A 14154-nucleotide genomic window follows, 5' to 3' on the forward strand; every position below is an offset into this window, starting at 1 on the left:
GATGATATACAGCACCAGGTTCCAGCTCTGTCCTAATGTCCCCCAAGAACTGAATCAGCTCACCAAGGCTTTAACACCTGCTGTGTGCCCAGTCCACGTATGGAGCTGGCAGGATATTTTAAAAGGTGGGGAAACAGAAATGAGAGTATCTATCTTTGAGTGCATGTGATTCTGTTGGACGAACACTACTTAAATCCTAAGCAATTGATTACAGCCTAATTTTAGAATACTATAGAAATCACATTTGAGAGCACATATTGTAAGGCAAGGAAATTAATCATCGGCTTCTGATAATGACTGAACTCCCACGTAGCTGTACTATAGGACGCGATATTCTGACCCTACAGACTTGAGTATTCTGGTTCCTGGGACAGTTGGAATTTAGTTAACTGCGTCATTCTGATCTGAAATGCCCATGAAGTCTGTGGACTCCACACTTGACTGGGCACAGAGCAGGTGTTTAACAAACGCTCGGTGAAGTGATCCAGTTGAACACGGAGACAGAGCTCTGCAGTTTCCTCGCCCCTGCTATCCAAAAGTAGTGTATTCCACATTTGAGTCAGTTCTAACGACTATAATGCAGGAGACCTGGGTTGGGAAGATCCCCTGGAGAAGGGAATGGCTACCCACTCCAGTATTCTGGCCTGGAGAATTCCATGGACTTTATAGTCCATGGGGCCGCAAAGAGTTGGAGATGACTGAGTGACTTTCGTTTTCACTTAATCAGGTGGATGAACCTAGAGCCTATTATACAGAATGAAGTAAGTCAGAAAAAGAAAAACAAGTATCATATACTAATGCATATATATGGAATCTAGAAAGATGGTATTGATGAACCTATTTGTAGGGCAGTAGTGGAGATGCAGACATAGTGAATAGGCTTGTGGACACAGACCGGGGAAGGAGAGGGTGGAATGAATGGAGAGAGTACGTGGAAACATATACACTACCGTATGTAAGATAGGTGGCCAGCGGGAATTTGCTATATGACCCAGGGAGCTCAAACTGGGGCTCTATGACAACCTAGAGGGGTGGGATGGGGTGGGAGGTGGGAGGGAGGCTTAAGAGGGAGGGAGCATGTGTATACCTATGGCTGAGTCATGTTGATATACGGCAGAAACCAACACAATATTGTAAAGCGATTATCCTTCAATTAAAAATAAGTAAATTAAAATGTTACAAAAGTAGAGTGTTGCAATGAAAGCTTTCTCAAGCTGAAGTGGCATAAAGCGAAGAAATAATTACCTGAGGATACATCTTGCTTGAGGCTTCCGAGGTGGCTCAGCGGTAGAGAATCTGCCTGCCAAGCAGGAGACAGTTTCAATCCCTGGGTGGGGAAGATCCCCTGGAGAAGGAAACGGCAACCCACCCCAGTATTCTTGCCTGAGAAATGCCACGGTCAGAGGGGCCTGATGGGTCACAGTCCATTGGGTCACAAAAACAGTCGGGCACAACTTAGTGACTAAAGAATGAAGAGCATCTTGCTAATCGAAGAAATAATACTTGGAAATAAAGTACAGATGCTCACAGACAACAGTTCCAAGGGAATGGCAGCTTGAATCTGAAAAGGAGTGTATTTCTATGTATAACTGAATCACTTCGATGCACAGCAGAAATTAACACAACATTGTAAATCAACTATACTTCAGTAAAATAATTTTTTAAAAAAGGTAATGGCAGCTTGATGCTGATGCTGAGTGTAGTTCTCAGGGAAGGAGCTTGGTGGCACCACTGTCGCTGCTTGGGGTAAGAGTTGCCTCTATAAAATGAACACTGGATGCTATTTTTGCTTTCCTCCCTTTTTTGTAAAAGTGAAAACCTCTTCAGATTTCTTCTGGTGAGCAAAAACAGGTACTAATATAGATTTTGTAAAAGTGAAGTATAGCGAAGCAAGCTTTCAGAAAGTGGGGAATACCTATATTATTAAATCTGTCTCCCTTCTCTTCCCTATTCAGCTCAACCCAAAAGCTCTAACATCTGTTGACATCTGTCAAAATGACTGTTTTCTACCAAATTTTGGTTCCCCCATTTTTTTTCCCTCCTTTTGCCAGTTGAGTGAACAGCTTGGGTGTGGCTTGTTTGTGATATAATTCAGTTCTTTGGTGTTTGTATTTTTTGTTTGGCTGTGCTGTGCAGCATGTGGGATCTTAGTCCCCTGATCAGGGAGCAAACCCATGCCCCCTGCATTTATCTTAACCACTAGACTGCCAGGGAAGTCCCTATAATTCAATTTTCTTGATCTTTCAAAGGACACAGGATCACTTCCTTTTAGTCCATCAGTATGTTTTGTACCCGCTATCTTCTTGCTCAAGCAAGAAGGAAAACCCCCAAAGGCCCAGTGTGGCCTGAGCCCAAAGCCTAGTCTCTGCTGCTATGGGTGGAAGTCCTTTGCAGTGGAATGGGAATTGGGGCTTGCATCTCTCCCATCATTTCCTTACGCTTCTTGCTTGCTTCCTGGCAGGTTTTCCAATGCGTTTTCTTACTACGGATTAGTCCTGCTCACCACCGAGCTCTTCCAAGCAGGAGATGTCTGCAGCAGTGAGTATGACAGCCGTCTAGCAGTTAACACCCTCCACCCAACACGCAAGGTCATCCACACACTCCCAGCCCTGGTCCTGCCCTCACAGGGCCTGGCCTTGCACAGACTCCCAGGAGCAAGTTTCTGCAAAATCTGAATATGAAAGAGCTGGGTTGTGGTTTCTGAGAGGTTCTGTAGAAACCTGGACAATCTTATCATCATAGGCTTGACCTTAGAGCAGAATCTTATCTTACGTCCCCTGAAGAGGTCCATGAAGTCCATCGTGAGTTTTACTGTTGTGACCCTGTGGAGCCATCCTGTGTGTGTGTGTGTGTGTGTGTGTCTGTGTGTGTGTCTCTGTGTGTGTGTGTGTCTGTGTGTGTGTGTGTTAAGTCTGAGAACCAGGTTGGAGCTCAATCCTGGCCACACAACAGAATCACCTGGGGGAGCTTTTAAACATGGCAGCGCCATTTAAACAATGCCTAGGGCAATTTAATCAGCATCTTTGGGGGTGTGGCCCAGGCGTGAGTGGGTTTTTAAAGCTCCCCAGGTGATTCTGTTGTGGAGCTGGAGATGGGACCCGTAGGACAAGAGGAATGAATAACAATCAAGATCTATATATAGATGTCTGGGCTTTCAAACTGATCTATCTTTAAGAGAATATTAGATTGCTAGCATTGAACTCAGGATGAGACATAAAGGGATGGAGCTCTTGTCTGTTTGCAGGATTTGTCCAATTATTTTTTTCATATGAAGCGTTCTTAATTTGAGTTAATTGTTTTGTTTATTGGTATGAGGATTGGTATTATTAATGAGATAGCAGAGTCCCATCTCCCTGGGGGGTGTGAGAGAGTCTTAAAGGAACTGCCCTGAGGAAGCAGTTCAGTTATAAATTCGGGGTTTGGTATTGATTTAAGCCTAAATCCTTTGCTCCCGTGATGGAATACAAGTTCATGTGCCTGACTCACAGTGAGGCCAGACAAACCAAATCAGTGGAGTTTGGAGCAGAGAAAGGTGTGTTGCAAGGCCAGGCAAGGAGAATGAGTTGACTCTTGCTCAAAAACCCTGAACTCCCCGGCGGTTTGGGGGGGAGATTTTTATAGGCAGATTTTGGTGGTGGAGGAGGAGAGCTGCAGGTTGTGTGGCTTTCTTCTGATTGGTTGGTGGTGAGGTACCTGGGTGATGTCCCAGGAATCTTGTACTCACTCTGGAGTTGCCACCCTCCTTCTGGGTGGGGACCTTAGTGCCTACAGAACTCAAAGATATTCTGATGTGTATTCCTTGAGGAGAAACCAGGCTGCACAAGTATGTCTTGACGCCTCCTCCCTTGTTTCTGCAGCCCCTCCCTTCGCAGGTTAGCAACGTGCCAAAAATTGGCAGTGTGCCGAGGGCCAATAATCGAATGCATCACTGCCAGACGCAACTTGCATTTTTGTGGACAAGAATCCTTGGCATTAGTGTTAGTATTCTATCATGTGAAGTTGTGAAAGAGCTTAAGGATGTGAAAGGTGAGATAACCTGTAAGGATTCACAGGACAGGATGCTATGCCATTTCAAAGTGTTTCACTCTATTTCCTAACAGATAACATGAGGGCAAAAAGATCACACAAGGTAAGGGAGGTGAGGAGTGTGGGGCAGAGTACGGGGCCATGGGTAAGTCAGAGTTTTAAACAGGGTGGTCAAGGTGGCCTCAGTGAGCAGATATTTAAAGAAAGACTTGAAAGAGGTGAGTAAATAGTCACAGTGTGTGCTAAGTCACTTCAGTTGTGTTCCACTGCGCTAACTTATGGACTGCAGCCCGCCAGGCTCCCCTGTCCATGGGATTTCGCAGGCAAGAATACTGGCGGGGGTTGCCACTTCCTCCTCCAGGGGATCTTCCCAACCCGGGGATTGAACCCACATCTCCTACATCTCCTGCACTGGCAGGTGGATTCTTTACGACTGTGCCACCTGGGAAGCCCCAGTTCTGGTCTAAGCACATTCATGTACACAGCCTGCTTTCAGCCTCTCAACCATTTTACCCCCGACGGTTTATTAGCCCCGGGATTGTCAGGAAGCTGGGGCTTAAAGAGACGGAGCTCTGACACTGCTGGTCGGGGGGAGGCACGCTGAGTTGGTCTGAGTCCTGAGCCTGTGCACCTTCCCCAGCATCCCAGCCGAATCAGCCCAGGGAAGGAGACATGGGGAATGGGAGGACGCGATTCAACACTGTGGGTGCCTCTTCCTCTTTCTCTCTCTCTCCACCTCCCAGTCTCCAGCCGGAAGAAGGCAGTGGAGGCAAAGTGCAGCCTGGCCTGCGAGTACCTGAGTGAGGAGGACTACATGGACCTGCTGTGGACCACCCTGTCTGAGTTCCCAGGTGAGGGACCTGCGCCAGGTGGGGCTGGGACAGTGCAGCCTGGGAACGTGGCTGTAACCTCATGCCAGCTGGAAGCAAATCCCATTTCTAAAAAAAGCCTGGGATTTGTTTTCAAACTTTAGCTACAAGTCAAGAACTGTGAAGGGGCTGACATTTTACTGTATGCTTCACAGAAAGCAAAGGTGATCTGTCTTTTTCCGTCATCCTTTTTTTTTGGCTGCACCCCACGGGATGTGGGATCTTAGTTCCCTAACCAGGGATTGAACATGAGCCCACAGCAGTAAAAGTGCTAAATTCTAACCACTGGATGACCAGGGATTGTCAGTCTTATGCCAGTCTTATAGACATATGTCCATTTGTCACTAGGGAGGTCACTTTTGGCGTAAACTTAATTTTAAAAAGCTACAATCTTAATCCCTGCCCAAGATTCACAGATATACTTTGTAATAGACATATAACCGACGTGATGAATTTGAGTAGGCTCCGGGAGTTGCTGATGGACAGGAAAACCTAGTATGCTGCCATCTATGGGGTTGCAAAGAGTTGGACGTGACTGAGCAACTGAACTGAACTGGAAACATATAACACAATGCATTTTTTTAAAAATCTAAGCACCAGGTTTTTATTGTGCCTGTACAAGCACTCTGAATTGTAGGCCATTCTCGCTTTATTAAAATATCATTATTTTTAAGCACTGCATCACAGTAATCACACACATGGAAAAAACAATTGTACTAGGGATTATAATGAAACCATAGTCTACTGCCCTAGCGCCTCCCACCCCTCATTCGATTTCCCAGGAGGAATCACTTTTGTTTCTGTGTAACTCAATGCATTTTAAAGCAGACTGTAGACGTCTAGTAACATTAATGACATTTATGGAAAGTACAGTTTTAAGTGATTGTTTTTATACTTCTGTAAGTTTTGTTATCATAATCAAATATTGATATAAAATAATTTTTGCCTGTTCCATGTGGTTTATGGGATCTTAGTTCCCCAACCAGGGTTTGAACCCACACCCTCCACAGCAAAAGCACAAGAGTCCTAACCACTAGGCCTCCAGTGAATTCCCCATGTAAAATTTTTTGGCTCAAAAAAATGAAGTGACGTTGCATCACTTCAGCCATATTCTAGTCGTTAGAAGTGGGTCATGAGACCTAGCCCACTCTCAAGGGGAGGGGAGTACATAGCATGTGAAGACCGGGAGGGGGAGGTCGTGGGGGCCATGTCGGACGCCACTTCCCATGGCACCCCTGCTCCCTTGCAGGTGTCCTTGTGACTCTCTGGATTATTGACCGCCTGGGCCGCAAGAAGACCATGGCCCTGTGCTTCGTCGTCTTCTCCTTTTGCAGCCTCCTACTGTTTATCTGTGTCGGAAGGTGGGTCATGACACCAGCTTTCTGTGGCCAGCTGGCTTATTTCTCAGCTGGTGGTCAATGGCTCCTTGGACCTGCAAGCTGTGGATTACACCCTCTGGGGGTCATCTGAAAGATCCCTCCAACCCCTCACTAGGACTGAGTCTGTTGGCTGCCTCATAACTGCCCCATGCTTAAAGTTGGGGCCTCTGATGGGGGTGAGGGTAGGAGGGCACTTTGGTCCAAAGTTTACTCCGTCACCATCACATTTAGACATTTGACATCATCTCCCAGTGAGCGCATGCATTTAGCTGTTTAATTCATATATGAGTTGTAAGTGTTCATTTGTTCCATGGCACTATTTCAAGGTCCTGTTTTATAATCTGCTTTTGGCATTGCTCCATTTTTTCCATCTATCAAGTGCCTCCAAAGGTAGAACTGACCTGTGCTGACCTTGGAGAGACCCCAGACCAACCTGCAGATGAGAGATCTGTGAAGAGTCTGGAGACGTAGCTTAGATCTGGGAATGCTGATATTCAAAGACATTGTGGGAACGATGGAACAGGGGTGTGGGGATCAGGATTGTCCTCAAAATACTGAAGAGAAGGTTACTTTCTCTGGTTCAGCTGGTTCCTAGCTCAATTCCCGTCCCCACTAGGTCCTACCTGGACTTTGGATGCTTTATGTCACTTCTCCCCAACCTCACCCCCACCCTGGGCACCGCCGATGTTTCCATCTCAGCCTGGAACTTCGGAGAATGATAAACTTATAAAAGCTAACCTTCAGAGAGACCACTGGGGTGTGTGTGTGTCTGCATGCCTACCTGAATGTGTGTTGGGTAAGGTGGGCTTTGCCAATTTCTAGGGCGTAAATTCTACCTGGGCAGAGAAGACTGCTGAAAGAAACTGTCAGAAAAAAAACATGTTAATACTTGCTCATCTGCTTTTTTTTTTTTTCCCTCTTCCTAGAAATATGCTCACTCTGTTACTCTTCATTGCAAGAGCATTTATTTCTGGAGGCTTCCAAGCAGCCTACGTTTACACACCTGAGGTAAGAGGGTGGGAAGGGATGCCTGGGAGCAGTGGTGGGGAGGGGGCAGATGGAGGGAGAAGCTCTACTTCCAGAAACACGAAGCGTGGGCTCCTCTGACTGAAATTTGTCCTTGAGAAAGACTGAAAAAGCACAACAACCTCTAAAATATTGCCTGAAGTTACACTCCACGTGACAGCGTGTCCGTTTTCCCACACTCAGGGATGATGGGTTACTTGTTTTATATTTATTTTATTTTATCTCACCTTATTTTAGATAGGGGCAAAGAGAGGGAAAGAATAGTATGTATCAGATGCTGTGCTGAGAAGGACCCCCCTCCCCCTGCTCAGGTCTGCACAGCTCTCCAGAGCCCTCACTCTGAGTCATCATCCTAAGTCCTGACACCTCCACCCAACCTTCCAGGCCCAGCTCCAACCCTGCCTCCTCCAGGAAGCCCTCCAGGATATCCCTCCTCCCCTGACTTCATTTTACCCTCACTGTCTGTGCCCCTCTTTGGTATTTTTAGTCCTGCCACATGGCCTGTCCCTCAAGGAGACTCCTACTAAGGCTCCTTGTGGACAGGGCCTGGGTCTCCTTCGCCTTGACTCTCATCTGGCCTAGTGTCCCCTCAACAGAGGCTTGTGGATTGATTGCTGGAGCCTCACAGAAAGGAATCAGGAGAAGGCTGCTGGCCCTGCAGAGATTGGGAGGCCCGGCATCTACAATGGCAAATACCAGGGATCAGCAAACTACGGGCCATATTCAACCTGCTGTCTGTTCTTGTCTAGTCCAAGAGTTAAGAATGGTTTTTATGTTTTTAAACAGTTGAATGCCAGATCAAAACGATATTTTGTGACATGTGAAAATTATATGGAATTCATGTGTCAGTGTTCATTAATAAAGCTTTGTCAGAACAAGCCACAGCCCTTCCTGTACTGTTGTCCACAACCGCTTTTGTGTTACAGGAGCAGAGCTGAGTAGTTGCTGGAGACCGGCTGGCCCCCAGAGCTCAGATTATTTACTCTCTGGCCCTTTAAGAAAAAGTTTGCTGACTCCTGGCTTAAGCTATTCCAGCTGGCTAGGCCCAAGGAAGAATTGGTTAAATGAATGATGATTGATCCAAATGATAGAATTCTACGTAGCTATTAAAAATCACACACTGGAAAAGACCAAATATGGACATCAGAGATGTCCGCAGTCTTTTTCTACGAGGAAAAAGAAAAATCTTCAAAGTAGCATATACAGAAATAGCTAGTGGATAAAACTATATCCCCTCTAGGATTTGCCTTATCATAATTTAGGAGGGAAAGGAAATGAATGTGATTGAAACTAACACAGGCAGGACTTTCCTGGCAGTCCAGGGGTTAAGACTCTGTGCTTCAAGTGCAGGGGCACAGGTTTTACCCCTGGTCTGGGAACTAAGAGCCCACATGCCGTGAGGCATGGCCAAAAATTTTTTTAAAAAGCAAAAACAAAAAACCCAACACAGGCCACTGTACTTGGTCCTAGATGATTGATTCCATCATTCTACTTTTACTCATTTATTTATTCAGCTATAACCCCCCAGGGCAGAGGCTTCTCAGATGATTCAGCAGTAAAGAATCTGCCTGCCAATGCAGGAGACCCTGGTTCAATCCCTGGGTCGGGAAAATCCCCTGGAGGAGGAAATGGCAACCCACTCCAGCATTCTTGCCTGGAAAATCCCATGGACAGAGGAGCCTGGCGGGCTGCAGTCCGTGGGGTCGCAGAGAATCAGATGTGACTGAGTGAGTGAGCATGCACAGCTCGCAGGGCAGAGAGGACCCCTGTTCCTAGGTTCCCACTGCCAGCTTCCCTTCTGCCTTCTTAGTTGAGTTTCCTGGCCCCTTTGGGGTGAGACTCCCCACCCCGCCCTCACAAGACTGACCCTAACTCAGACCCGCCCACAGGGTGAATTCCATCATTCCTGAGCCAGAGAGGAGGGAGGGGCCTGCATTTTCTCATGGCAGCCACTTGGGCGGCTGTGTTTCAGGTCTACCCCACTGCGACCCGAGCGCTGGGCCTGGGCACCTGCAGCGGCATGGCGAGGGTGGGCGCCCTCATCACTCCGTTCATTGCTCAGGTAGGTGTCACCCCAAATATAGAGGGGGTGGGCGTGACCAAAGCCAATGGTGGCAAGCCATTACCAGACGCTGAGCCTCTGCATGGCCCTTGGTATGTGTGCGAGACCTGATCTCAACTTAGCAATCCGCCCTACGAAAGCAGCCATATTGTATGCAAGTGAGAAAGGGGAGGCTCAGAAGAGTTACGGGACTTGTCCAAGGTCACACAGCTGGGAGGTGAGGAGCTGGGAGTCAAACTCTGCTCTTTCTGATGATTTGGCCAAAGACAGTTTGGATTGGAATAAACAGACCACCACGCCTTAGAGGGAAACTAATGTCCCAGTCCCCAGTTTCTGATTTGGATGATTCAAATGTCCTTGCAGAGTTTTTCAGGTCTTTGTATCTTGAAGCATTTCTGTCTGTTTGGGGGGGAAGCTTATTTTATTGGAGTCTTTTTGCTTTTTTAATATCCAATTCATTTTTTTTCCAGTTTTTAATAATATTTTTTTTTAATTGAGGTAAAAGTCATGTAATATAAAATTAACCGTTTTAATTCGAGGACTTCCTTGTCAATCCTGTGGTGAGGACTCTGCATTTCTAATGCCAGGGCCCGGGTTCTATCTCTGGTTGGAGAACTAAGATACCACAAGCCACGTGGTGCAGCCAAATAAATAAAATTTTAAAAAGAAAGTGAATGATTCACTGGCCTGTAGCACTTTCATGATGTTGGGAACCACTATGTTGATCTAGTTCCAAGGCATTTTCCTTGCCCCCAAATAAACCTCCGTATCCATTAAACAAGTACTTCCCAGCTCCGGCCCCTCCAGCCCCTGGCAACCACTGGTATGCATTCTGTCTGTGTGAATTTTTTCTCTTCTGAATCTTCTGTGTAAATAGAATCCTAATATGTGTTTTGGCCAAGTTGTTCTGTCCCAATACCGTTGTGTTTGAACATTATACATCACTATTAACTAGCACTGGTTGACAACTTGCCAAGTGCCTGCATGTTGCCAAGTGAGGCATCTTCTCATTGGGAGGTGACCTCTGCCCCTCTGCCCATTTGGCAGCTGAAGAAATGAGGTTTAGACCTGCTGCGTGATTTGCCTGGGTCATGAAGATAAGAAGCCAGCAGATGTACTGTTTTGAGAGGAAATAAACAGACTCTTGAAGGACTGTGGTTAAGACTCTGCACTTCCAATGCAAGGAGCATGGGTTTGATCCCTCATCAGGGAACTAAGATCCCACATGCCTCCTGGTGTGGCAAAAACAAAAACAAAACAGACTCTCGAGTCTGATGGGATCTGGGTTCAAATCCCAGCCCCATCCTTGGTCTTTATGTGAACTCGGGTATGTTACTTAATCCTTTTTGAGCCTGTTTTTCCCTCTGTAAAGTGGGGTTGGAGTATGTACCTCATAAAGCTGTCATGAGGACTCCGTGGGAGTCCAGCGACAACGAGGGCTTCCAGGAGGACCTGGCATTCTCAGTATCGTCTGTATGATTGGTGGGGCCCGTGCGTCATTAGGGACACTCTCACCAGCGTGTGTCTCCCTCCCCCAGGTGATGCTGGAATCATCCGTGTACCTGACGCTGGCCGTTTACAGTGGCTGCTGCCTCCTGGCCGCCCTGGCCTCCTGCTTTTTGCCTATTGAGACCAAAGGCCGCGGACTGCAGGAGTCCAGCCATCGGGAGTGGGGGCAGGAGATGGTTGGCCGAGGGGCGCACGGCACAGGTGTCGCCAGGTCGAACTCGGGCTCTCAGGAGTAGTGACCGATGGGGGGCTGCACTGGTCTTTGAGGCTGTAGAGCATGAGGAGCTGGTGGAGCCCAGCAGGGGCACTGATCGTCACTGCCCACATCAAGAACTCATCCAAGGGTACCACCCAGACCAACAAGGTTTTGTGTCTTGACTGTTTGCTCATATTCATCAAGATCCACCCGGGGATGGGGAGGCCTTTGCTTTGGGAGGTTCTCTGTGTGTGTGGAGGCCTGTTAATAACCTGTGAATCTGCATGGGAAAACTGCCACCTCAGAAGTGCCCAGTGACACCAGTAGCCAGCTGGACACCATCCAGAGTCAGCCAGTCACACCCTTGGTGAACAACAACCAAAAGATCTCTGTAGGTACAGTCCAGGCCCGGACGGACCCTTGTGAGATCTGGCATCCAGTAAGATGACACAGGCCAGCCACCCACTGAATCTGTTCCTAGGTTTCTCCTGCATCCCCAGCCCCAGGCTTTCTTCTTTGAAAGCAGGTGACCTGGGTGTGGCCTGAGCAGCTTTTTCTTGGGTCTGAGAAATGCTCCTGGGGAAGGAGCCCCTCAGTTTGCATCCCCAGGGCTTGAGTAGCAGAGACTCTGGAAGATGGATATGCATTTGAACTTGAGTCTCTTGCATGCTTCCACCTAGCCTCTTCTTGGAGTCACTGTCTCTGGTTCCAGGGGATCCAAATGTGACCACGAGAACAGCTGGGCTTGCACCAGATGACAACCTCATAGAGTTGTTACCTCCAGGAATTGGGGGTGGAGGTGAAAGGGAAGTGAGAACCAAGCCCACAGCTGAAGCAGGGGCCTGCCCTTTGGAAGTAGAAAAGGCCACTCTGGGGGGCTTCTTTTCTGGCTGCCTCTTCAGTCAGGCTGACTGCTGACTCTTGGGGCAAGAAAACAGTTAAGTCAGGTTTCAGCATTTGGGAGTTGAGTGTGGTATGTGGCTAGGGAAACAGAAAGAGGCTCCCCCAACCACCCACTCCCATCAGGGTCAGGGGACCAGGATCCCTTCCTCCCTGGATTCTCTGCCACCCCTGCAGTCAAGGGCTGGTTTGGTCTTTCCATAGAGGCAACTCCTTGGGTTCCCGTGATGGACCACATGGCAGGGATGCTGTGCGGAGGAGGAATGGGAATTCCAGATGTATGAAATGTGTATTTTCAAAGAAAGAGCAGAGAGGTCAACCAGTTTTGGGGGTTGCCTCCAGAGGAAGGGCAGATGCTGTTCTCAGCAGACAACATCCACTGCCAGGGTTTGGTTTCTATGAGCCTTTTCCCCATCATGAGGCAGAAACCTAGGGAAGGAGGGCAGAAGCTTCCAGATCCCATCAAAGGCCAGAGAAGAATGACCCTCTGCTTGGAGATGTCTGCTTGAAGTAAACATTTCGAGGAAGCCAAAAGTGTACGCTCATCTTTATTAAAACATGTTGGTGATGGACATTGAAAGGGTTGGAGTTTGTCTGTTTGTCATAATGTCCTAGGGATGGTTCGACTTAATGGTCTTGCCAGCTTTGTCCATTCAGGGTAAGTTTGATGCTTTTGTATGCTTTAATATGATGATCTTTCCAACAAGGGGGGAAAGGTGCACAGTTGGCTGCTGACTTTGAGTCTGTTTGGAAGCAACACTCTCTGCTAATGGTGTAGAGATCATAGTGGTCAGCTTCTTCAGGCCCAGGCTCTAAATCAACTGCAGATGATCCCATGTCCCTGGATATATGGTCTGCAGCACCCCCGGGGCCCAGGCAGTCAGAGGGGGCAGTTTGGCAGAGCTTCCTTTCTCTGTCACCCACATTTCTTGGACCATGAGTGGCTAAAGCTCTAATTATTTCTGGTCTGCTGAGCTCTCCTGGGTAACAAAGAACCTTTGCTTGTCTTTTTTGCCTTTCAGCTGACCAGACACTGCCAGATGAGAAAGTCCACTCTCTTCACCCTCAAATAACCTGGAGTAACTGGGGACTGTGGTGGGGAAGGAGAACTTGGTGGGCATAGATGTGTTCCAGGGGCTGCAGTAAAGAAGCTTGTAATTGTGGGTTTTCTCAAGAAAATGAAAGGTGAACACTTTTGGTCTTCTAAATTGCATGCCCTTTTATAAAATCGATATTGAATGAAATAAGAGCTGCCACAAACATTGTGCAAGCCTCTGAAACACATGAGACCTTTAGCTGAAAACCTTTGTATCTAATTTTGAACCATCCAAATGCTTCCCTTTCCATTAATGGAAATATCATCTGTCTCTCTCAGTGTTAGGAAAGACTAGAAAATGGTAAAGAATGTTCAATGTAGCCAGGATTACATGGTTTCTTTCTTTCCCTTACTTTAAGTGTGCTCAGGAATACATACATGAGATGTGTTGGCAGTGAGAAAAAAAGAGTATCTTAGAGGTGGACTTTGAATATGGATATGTATTATTTTTAAATAATGGTAAGCAACATAGAGCCTTGAAAGATGATATCAGAAGTCTTCCTTGGTTATGACAATAAACATCAAAGGACTGGAATAACCTTGAGCTGTCAGTAACAGCAAAACCAACCAATAGTATTTTAACCCTTTAGAGTATTAATTGTTCATTTAACAACAAGCCCAGAGTCAGACAGTTCCAGGGAAGGTTCTGCAGCTCAACAGTGTCATTAAGGACCCAGCATTTTTTTGTTTTGTTTTGTTTTCCCTCCCCACCTTCCTCTGCATGTCAGCCATTGACCCTAAGTGTGAAACCTCATGGTGGCAAAATGGCTGCCAATGTGCCAGGCATCAAGTTTTTTTTCAAAAGAGGTAGAATGGGGAAGGAGCAGTCACAACAGGTTTTCTTTCGAAAGAGTCTGTTGTTTTGGCTGGAAAGAGAAGTCCTACAGATTTACTATTGCTTTGCATTAGTCAGACCTGGGTTACATGCCAATCCCAGCATGAGCTCTCCCCTAGTTGGGGAAGGAAGGGCCTACCTCCCACTGGATCAAGGGATACCCAGAGCCTCTTGAACACAAAATTGAGATTCTGTTAGTACAGAAAAGGAAGGCAATGATGGTGGGATGGGAGATAGCCAAGAGAAACCTTGACAC

The 14154-nt window shown here is 47.1% G+C and overlaps 1 protein-coding gene across 6 annotated transcripts in view; it reads left to right on the plus strand.

Moving 5' to 3' along the window:
- SVOP (SV2 related protein) overlaps positions 1-12547 on the plus strand; it is a 68306-nt gene extending 55759 nt beyond the window's left edge. For 3 of the 6 annotated variants that reach the window (XM_069558253.1, XM_069558250.1, XM_069558255.1), the window contains 6 exons: positions 2462-2538; positions 4770-4877; positions 6145-6256; positions 7201-7282; positions 9273-9362; positions 10901-12547. In XM_069558253.1, coding sequence (XP_069414354.1) covers positions 2462-2538; positions 4770-4877; positions 6145-6256; positions 7201-7282; positions 9273-9362; positions 10901-11107 — 676 coding nt within the window. In that variant the 3' untranslated portion in view covers positions 11108-12547. Of the gene's footprint in view, positions 1-2461; positions 2539-4769; positions 4878-6144; positions 6257-7200; positions 7283-7787; positions 8181-9272; positions 9363-10900 lie in introns of those variants that run through there. The other 3 variants (XM_069558252.1, XM_069558249.1, XM_069558251.1) reach the window with 1 other exon arrangement.
- Positions 12548-14154: the final 1607 nt, after the last annotated feature.

The sequence above is a fragment of the Ovis canadensis genome, chromosome 17 (assembly GCF_042477335.2).
Source record: "Ovis canadensis isolate MfBH-ARS-UI-01 breed Bighorn chromosome 17, ARS-UI_OviCan_v2, whole genome shotgun sequence".
Classification (NCBI taxonomy): Eukaryota; Metazoa; Chordata; class Mammalia; order Artiodactyla; family Bovidae; genus Ovis; species Ovis canadensis.